We start from the raw sequence: 9,825 nt of genomic DNA on the forward strand, positions 1-9,825 counted from the left end.
TACAAATGATAGTGTTCAAACTGATAATCAGGAGAGCCTCATAGCTTCACTTCTTCAGAAAGTATCTGGTGTATAGGCAACTCATACTTCACATATACTAGAACCTATTGTGGGTAATACAGTTGGTAATCCTTCTGCTTCAGTTCTACCACCCCATCAGACTGATCTTCGGAAGAGGAATGGCAGGTTTATTCCAGGAGGAAGAAAAAGAATGGAGGCTGACTCAGCTCGGGAACATATTGGATGATACATTGGTTACTATTGTCAATGGCAATCATCTTTATTAGCTTACTCCTACCCTAGAACTAAAGGCAGAGGCAAGACAAAATTAGGCCGTTCTCTAGCCACCTGATACTATGTATTTCGACACTGTTAGATTTTTTATTTTAGTATTTAATGTATTTTTTTATTTTTTTGCAAGTTTTGGAACTATTTATGATTTTTGTGTGGGTTATATGTATCTTTCTTTCGATTTAATATATTAGCCTTTTTGGGCTTTAATATATGTATATATATATATATATATATATACCTTTTAATAAAGAGGATTTGCAAGTCCAAAATAGACCCAAACCCAAATCTACAAGGGACCTTTCTCAAGCATGCATGAAAAGAGGAACCTATTACTATTAAATAACCGACTCATTCCCGGAGAAGGTATACTCCAAGTGGAGTCAATTCATCCAATCTTCAACTACAAAAATATTTAAATAATTACCTTTAAAAAAAATAAAAAATTTTATAAAATGTTAAAAGTAAAAAAATATTAATCGCTTTGTGCCCCGAATAACCTCTATCCTCCACGCTAAGTTAACTAAGGACACTACATTTAGAATCAACTTGAGCTCAGAAAGAATTTAGTCATCTATTAATGCTGCCAAACAAATTTAGCTCAAGCACTAAAGTTATAGCACATGCCATCTCATCATGTGGTTAGCCTAATAATGATTATGCTATTATAATACGATTATAACTAAAAACAGTATGCTCCACAATGTAATGCATCCAAAATTCTAGTTTTGCATAAAACATTTGATGAAATACAAAACCTTTATGAGCCTAAGCCAACCTAAAGTTTGCCACTCGTACAACTTCCATCCCCAATCAATAAGGCCCTATTATACGAGCAATTCAAAGTTGTTGCTCAGAAGATTCTAGCCAAGTCGGATTGACCATCTCCGTTAACTATATAGGCTAAGGTCCGTGATTGTCTAAGATAAGAGAACCACGAGATCTTAATCGGGAGTCGTTAACCCCCAAAAAAAATCTCACGAGTAAATTATCTCTTATTATATACTTAGAGAGCCATTGCAATATAACCTATTAAGAGAACCAAAACAGCTACCCTTAAATGAGAGGTTTATTAAGATAAATCCGAAAGCCGCTAAAGAAAGTTCAATCATTATCACCAATTAAAGCACGGTAAAGTTAAAACAAAAGCCTGCCACAACAGTTAAGTTAAGCCACCGAAAGTTTAAACACATAAGGGTAATAATAGGAGCTACTTAATACCAATGCAGATTTGTCAGACAAAACGGAATCTGCTATATCCCTTGCTTTCCATGAATTCTTGTCAATTGAAACCAGGTAGCGCAAATTAGGAGGACCAATCTGCAACAATATGCATTAGTGCTATATGCATGAAACAAAACTCATTCGGAAAGCAAGTTTTTAATGTGCAATATCTTGAGTTCTCCCACAGCATTACAATGAAAATATGCAAAAGTTGAACCTTAAAGGTGTCTGAAAACAAAAATTCTCATTTTAATCAGTTTGGTTCTCATAGTCCAGCCAGTAAGGCAAAACTTAAGCATGTAGCATATGACCAATGGAAAAAAATAAAAAGGAAAATTTATATACCTAACACACAATTCTTCTGTATTTACATATCTTACACCTAAACTTTCATATTTACATATATAGCACTTCCGTGCCTTAAAACTATGCATAAAATGGCGTATATTGACTTTTAAAAGTAGTAATAGTGCTATTTTTTTATGTGATATTAAATATTTGAGTGCTATGAGTGTAAATAGGAGGATTTAGGTGTGAGATATGTATAGACATAAGAATTGTGTGCTATGTATGTGTAAGAATTGTGTGATATGTATGTAAATGCCCCCAAATAAAAAAAAAATTTCTAGATGGTTTTATTGGTAACTTCGAAGTTACCGAATAAATAAAAAAAATTCTAGATGGTTTTATTGGTAACTTCGAAGTTACCGAAACAGAGATGACAAGGTTATTGATCATGTCAACACGCTCAGATACAATGCGCTGCCGTGCATCAGCTGGATAAAATGTTATTGTTAGTCTACAGATATACTAACTTTAGCTCTTATGTTTTACACAAGAAATATAGAATCAGAGATTAACTAATTCGGCTTACGAGATAAAGGAGCAGCAGATGAATATCGTTCGGGTTTCCTTGACTCCACCCTTCACAGAAAAGTGGTGTTTAGATTTCCACAACAAAATATGAGCTACAAGCATAGTTTCTTCAGTTTAAACAGCAGTTGTAATTATTAATTCAATCCCTCTCTTATTAAAGAAAGGAAGATTTACAAACATACCACTCAATTCCTATGTATTTGCATACATACCACCTTACCTATGCATACAAAGGTATATTTCACTTTTTAATAAAGGTATTATTTTTGAGATGCGAAAGATTAGGGTGGTATAAATGTAAAAATCAGAGTTTAGGTATTTGATATGTAAATAGGAGAGTCAAAAAAAGCACGCCTTACATGAACAACTCTTGTTCAACTCGTTGAACTCGATTTATAAACAAACCGAACATGAACAAAAATTTGTTCATTCGTGTTCGGCTCGGAATAACTAAGATATTAAATTTATATATATATATTCAAAAAAAGAAATGGTCGGAGGCTATTATATGAGTCTCGGCCATCCCTCATGCGCCAAAGAATTCGAGTACCACACCCCTCGGCCATCCCTCATGCGCCAAAAAATTCGAGTACCACACCCTACACTCGAGGGCAATTGAACCCCACACCAGAGGAGACTTACAACTGACAAGCAGATGACACCAGAGGGGACTTACAACTGACAAGCAGATGTCCGACCAACTGATCTGAGTACACGGCGCTATATATAATTTCTCCCCCACAACACACACAAATCTCAAACCCTAACCATGCCACCAATGATACATAGGCCCGAGTCTTCCCAGGTAGGGATGCACCAAGAGCTTTGTCGGCTTCAATAGAGACTTGTGGAGATGATGATAGAACCCAAGGAAGATTACCCTCGAACGTGATGTGGAGAGTGGTATGGGAGAAAGGGACGAGGATCTAAATCTCGTCCATTTGGAAGACCTTAGTAATGAGGAAGACATGCCCCGACACTTTGGAATTCGATATCATGGGAGGCCGAGAGAGGAAGCTACACATGGAGGACACGGGGATTTGGGCATCAAAGTAGATCTACAGGAGTTTGATGGAGGTAGGGATCCAAACAAGTTTATCGAATAACTACAATCAATTAAGCGAATCTTCGAGTATAAGGAAATGTTAAGATTATAAAAGGACGAAAAGAGCATCTCCTTATGTGGGAAAACATGTAGAGGTAGCGAAAGAGAGAAGACAATGAAAAGATTACTAGATGGGATGAGGAAGGAAATGCATAGAAAATACCTACTGCCTCATTACCTAGGATATATTTATAAGACTCGGCCACCTACAGCAGTGAGACCTATCAGTAGAGGAGTTCATGATACAGTTTGATCAGTTGTAGATGAAGTGTGAGTTGGTCAAGCCAGAGGAACATACCAAAGCCCATTATTTGGGAGGGTTGAAACCCGCTATCAGCAACATTGTTTAGTTACAACCACATTGGTCACTGGGAGATGTTCAAACTTTAGCCATAAAGATAGAGAGACAATAGAAACAGAGCAGGCCATCACCACCATTCAAGCAACCATTCATAGCTGGAGACATCAGTAGGAGTGTATCTCACGGAGTTGAGAAAACTAGTTTGAACAAGGACAGAGCCACCCTAATAAGAACTTTAAAAGAGTAACACGCTTTCTACAGTCCTCGCCCAAAAATGCTTCGGATGGCATGAATTTAGGGACCTTGCATCGAGCTGCCTACCGAGTCGAGTTGTGTCATCTTGGTAGCTGAGGAACAGGGTGAGGGGTATCATCTTCCATCGAATGAGAGTGAGATGCTTATGGTTTGACGGGTGTTACAAATTGAGGATACGAGTGATCTACAGTGGCTTCGCCACAAAATATTCTACACCTGGTGCACTATGAACGGAAAGGTATGCAACCTCGTCATTAATGGAGGGAGCAGAAAATATGTGGCGTCTATACAAATGGTGGAGAAATTGGGTCTCCTGACTCAATAGCATTCCCAATCATATTCTATGACATGTCTGAAGGAGAACATGGTCGGCATTGACCAGAGGTGCCTAGTGGAGTTTTCGATTGAAAGTCAGTTGCAGGATCAAGTGTAGTGTGACGTGGTACCCATGGAAGTTTGATGCCTTTTGTTGGGGAAACCATGTTAATTAAACTGCAGGACCCATCACGACGGATTCAAAAACATGTACTCTTTCACCAAGGAAGGGAAGTGCATCGTCCTTTTCCCTTCTGCAGAACCCGAGATCATAGGTGCCCTTACCGACTGAGTAGCACCGGTGGAACTAGTTTTGGTGACGACGGAGGATGATAGGACTAAGACAGACTCCAAACACCGGACAGTCATGACAAAGAGCATTTCATGGCATCATGATCGATATCTTACCACCATAGCGACCACCGTTCGGGGAGGTTTAGGTTACACTCACTTCATATCAGGTTATCGACCCTAGCTTACTTTACGAGGATGCAATAGTCTATGCATGTCAAGCAGACCCAGTTCAATTCAGTAGCGAATCCCCATAAGATTGAATCGATAGGGATGTATGCTCGCAAGTGGAGAAAACTCCCTCAAAATTTTGGGAGGCAGCGTGGTTGCCAGTGGGACCCACCCAGCTCCCAACGTCCCCCCTTTCCCTTTTAGGATTGTATCCGACGGCGAGAAGGTGCTTCGACTGTAAATCATCCCGAGGCATTATGTGTCCTTACTTATCCCCCTCTCCCTTGGTGTCGTCTAACTCCCCCGTACCTTCCCTGTTTGTAACCACAAACCCCCGGGCATTCCTTTTTTGCCGCCTAACTCTCCTACACCTTACCTACTAACAATTGTGATCCCTGTGTCCCACGTCAAACCGCAGCCTTCACAGCTGCAACCAGCTTTTGGCATTTTCCCCTCCAACCACAGACTTCCAACCACTGCCTGTTCTGACACTATTCCAATTCAACCCGCCCACATCTTCCCATGCCCCTTCAACTGTTCCCCCTTACCTGCCAGCCACCTCTACCCGCACTGAACTGCCCCCTCCCTACCTGAACTGGCCTGTCCCCTCCCACCTACACCAACTTGCTCATCTCCTACAGCAGTTCCACTTACCCCAAGCCGCCTCGTCGTTGTTCCACCTGTTGTCCTGCTTCTCTCTAGCAGGATATTTGTGTTGTCTTGTGCTTTCTTTCTGTTTTATAATTGTGGTTGTAATCTCAATGCTTTTGCAAGATAAAAATCTGATTCCTTATTGGTTTCTTGGTCAACTTCGGTATCATAAGCCTTGAAATTTGAGCATAAGGATCATATTTGACACATAAATTAATTGATCGCATAATTAATTGTTTCCTTTAATATTGAAGTTAGCCAGTACAAGCAAGAATACAATTCTTATATTCAAATTCATTAAATCACTACAATTTACAGTTTGATTTTGAAAAAACGAAATAATCAATTTGAGCTTCTCAACCATTTTTTTTACTCCTTCAAATAGAAGTCCCAGCCTCCAAAAGCAAGCACAGAGAACTAACTCCTACCCATCCCATTGCAGCCCATGAATCGCTTTACTTCCTAACACATCCATCCTTGTCTGACCATTGCACAAAAGCTTTGCAAGCCTTTCCTTAGCTTGTCCATGACAATTTTTTGAGCAATTTTTATCAATAACAGCTAAAATTGCAACCAATGTAAACCAAAACTGTAACATCATGAGAAATATATTGAAGTAACTTTTTTCATGAACAAGGAAGAAGTCAAGGCTCTAAATATTTCAACAAAATTATCATGGACATAATTTAGCAGAAAAAAAAGGAATATGAGAGACAAAAGAAGCATTTAACTTCTAACTTAGAAAAATGTACCATTTGAAGGAAAACTTCTTTGCCGGTAATTCAACAGGATACAGAAAGGAATATGCATTTATGTCATCAACAAGTAAAGCCATTCTAACATCTTCATCCAACTTAGTGCCAGCATGCAAACCTACGTAAGCAGAGTAAAAGCAATAGGAGTATCAATAGAAGTTAAACAATTTGAGCTGCAAAACAGATACACATATGAGCATCTATCAATAACAAAATTGGAATTGTTGTGCTATCAAATTTGTCAATAGAATTCATAACTAAAATAAAATTTTGAAGTGAGGCTACAGAACAATAAGTTATATTTTCCCATATCTGGTGACAATCACAAGAAAATTGACATGTGCGTGCCATCTGTGATTTAGATCGAGTTACATTTTTTATAGAACAAGTCATATTTGTTTGACAATAACAAGAATGGTCATTCAGTGATATTTGAGATTAACACTGGAGAGCTTAGCTAAAATAGATAGCCCAATTCATTTTGTGGATGACAGCGAGTTCACTATAAGAAGGTTAGCATAATTCAAGTTATGTCAATAATACCCAACTCAAAAGAAGATTGTTATGCTTAGGTGATGATTGATCGCTACTAACGCCATGTCAATTAGTAGCTCCTAGCAGGCTTCTAATAGTTAAGGGGGGATGTATGATTTTTATCCCAAACCATAAAAGGAGGAAAGATATTAGTCTATAAAATAAAGATTTAGTTACTTGGGTCATAAATTGCAAGATACTTTTGGTGTAAACGGTATATTTCCCTCAAAATCCACAGTTAAATGTCCCCATAATAAAGCACACTCTTGATATGTGACTACCTATGAAGTTGCACGAAAAAGTATAAACTTGTGAGGTTCAACCTAGAAAGGGACAAGTTGGGCCAAAACAAATAATACTTTGCATGGTATATCATCTTGGGCTGTTATCATCAGTATCAAATGCTGCTGAACTCATGTAATAAAATGTGATTTGCAAACAAACCAAGCAAAAATTAGTGGGCCAATAATATACACAAGTCTGGAAAGGGTGGTTTGCCTGGACCACGAGTGATTGTAGCAGCTAAGATCCAAACAAGGAGCGGCTCCTAGAGAACTCACTGGAATGGTAGACTTTAAGGAGATAATGGGGCAAGAATGACCCTAATCCCATATTAAAAGTGGAAGAAAGGGTATTGGATTGTATAAGCAGCAGATAATATGCAAGACTTTTACTGGTGATAATGGGTGAATTTTCCTTAAAAGCTCCATGGTTAATCATGCTAGTAATAAAGCCTTCCTAGGATGGGTAACGTTTAAAAATTTATACAAAAAGGATAAGCACGTGAGATTCAACCTGGTGCAAGACTGCCTTGACCAAAGCAAATATTATCTTGCAAATCGTTATTCAGGTTATTACAATTGGTATCAAACTTTGAACTCTAATATGATGTGCGATTCAGAGAAAAACTAAGTTCGTTATTCAGGTTATTACAATTGGTATCAAAGTTTGAACTCCTCTAATATGATGTGCGATTCAGAGAAAAACTAAGTGAAAGATAGTGAGCATGCATGCCCAAATTCTACGAGGATGGTTGCCTCTGCGGGGAATGAATAAAGAGCTAAGTTGCTGCATCCGACGGGCTTGCTGAGATGACATGCTTTTAGGAGATAAGAGGGATAGGAATAAAGTAATTAAAATGGTACTAAGATATATAAGAAAAGATTTAAGACATAATAAACAGGCATCTTTTGGTGTAATGGGATTTTCCCTGGAGAAATCCGCAGTTAATAGACCACTTCTAGGATGAATGATCTCCTATTAAGTTACAAGAAAAAGGTAATGCCAAAAGGAATAGCTTGACATGGGATGCTAGCTTGGCATGGGATGGGTTGGGTGAAGCAAACAATGCCTTATACATTATATTTTAGTTTGAAACAGCCCTCTCAAGTATGAGGTGTGGTGTTAGGACGGGTCACCTCTTAGAAAGTAACAAGGAAAAGGATGACATCGTGAGATTCAACCTAATATGGGATGGGATGGGCAAAGTGAATAATGCTGTGTAGAGTATAATTTGGGTTGTTACAATGATAGTAAAGCCTAATCTCCTTGAGCATGTGATCCACCTCAAAATAAATTATTTTTAGTGCATGTTTTATAAAGCCTTTTATATACATTTTTTATGATATTGCACTTTAAAGGAATGTATTTTGCATGTTTTTTATTTCAGTACATGGAATAAACAATTAGAGAAAATGAGAAAAAAATAGAGCAAAAATGATAATTTTTTTGTGGCGCTATAGGGCCAACCTTGGCACCATAGCACCACAGACGGGGTAGAAGGGCGCTATAGCGCCCCAGACTAGCATTATAGCGCCAGTAAACATATTTCTAAAATATACATCGAATTTGGCCGAATTTTGGAGGGGTGTTTGAAGCAACCTTTTGTTATTTTTTGTTTTATATTCAATGAGAAGAATTTGGCCGAATTTGGAGACCTTTTGGAGCCTCAAAACTTCAATTGGTTATTTTTTGTTTAATATTCAATGAGAAGAATTTGGCCGAATTTGGAGATCTTTTGGAGCCTCAAAACTTCAATTGGGAGGCAATATTGAGTTAGGTTTTTCATGTTTTGTGTTCAAGTGTGAGTGTGAGTGTGTTTTAGTGTGAAGTAGTTTGGAGATTGCTTAGAGAAAACTTCAGAGGTTTGCTTGGAGAGAAAACATAAGGTACTTTGTATTTGTGTTTGAGTTTTTGTTGTAAGACTTCGATTTCAATGCAAATATTTTGTTTTTATTTAATCTCCTTGAATTCTGAGTAGTTCTCTTTCTTTCTTCTTGCATATGGGACTTAATCTTGTGGGAACAGAATGATTTAAAGATTTTTTTTTTACTTTTAAAAATTGTGATAGTATTTTCACTGAATCTTCATTTACTTTGCAAACTGGTCACTTGTGAGGTTAAAATCCGTTGAGAAACATAATAACCAAGGGAGGGCTATGATTTCACCCAAATAGTGGATACCACACTTCATTTTGGGCAGAGTCGTTGCGATCAACAGTCATAGCGATCACCTAAGGGGGAGTGCAAATAAATAGAGATATAAGTTTTGATGGGCGTAGAAGTTGTTAGAAAAAAAGTGGCAAGCTAGATTCTTATCAATTTGGTTTAAGGTTTAGTACCCTGACGCTGGGATTTGGTCATTATGATGGCATAGGCTAGGAGAATCTAGAGGGGAGAGACTAGTGAGAGCCTAGATAGCACTGATGTGGAGTCGAGATGTTAAGCAATCGGTCTTAAGTTAGCTAATATTCTTTACACGCAACGGTAGGGGGTAAAGAATAAGGTATGCTTATATTTGTCAGAATACCTCAATTTTATCTTAAATCATTTGAATCCTACATAGATTAAAATCTCTTTGCAAGAGGAAATGTTCTTTTCCATAATATCCAAACTTGTTATATTTTGTTAAGTTGTTTTATTTAGTTATTACTTTCTTTTAAAGCTCTTTTAGTGGTGATTTTTGGTAAGCATATCATTTTATTTTATTTATCTTTTTAAATTATAATTTAATTAGAATTATTATAAGTTAATTTTAAAAGTTATCGTATTCCTGCT

The 9,825-nt window shown here is 37.6% G+C and overlaps 1 protein-coding gene across 4 annotated transcripts in view; it reads right to left on the reverse strand.

Annotated features, from left to right (window-relative positions):
- LOC110025183 (psbP domain-containing protein 5, chloroplastic) overlaps positions 1-9,825 on the reverse strand; it is a 32,286-nt gene that overhangs the window by 8,198 nt on the left and 14,263 nt on the right. For all 4 annotated transcript variants that reach the window (XM_020725498.1, XM_020725496.1, XM_020725495.1 and 1 more), the window contains 4 exons: positions 6,233-6,353; positions 2,390-2,439; positions 2,224-2,291; positions 1,513-1,611 (listed from right to left, as the gene is read on the reverse strand). In XM_020725498.1, the coding sequence (XP_020581157.1) occupies positions 1,513-1,611; positions 2,224-2,291; positions 2,390-2,439; positions 6,233-6,353 (338 nt within the window). The remainder of the gene's footprint in view (positions 1-1,512; positions 1,612-2,223; positions 2,292-2,389; positions 2,440-6,232; positions 6,354-9,825) is intronic.

This window comes from Phalaenopsis equestris, unplaced genomic scaffold (genome assembly GCF_001263595.1).
Source record: "Phalaenopsis equestris unplaced genomic scaffold, ASM126359v1 Scaffold000294, whole genome shotgun sequence".
NCBI classification, from domain to species: domain Eukaryota; kingdom Viridiplantae; phylum Streptophyta; class Magnoliopsida; order Asparagales; family Orchidaceae; genus Phalaenopsis; species Phalaenopsis equestris.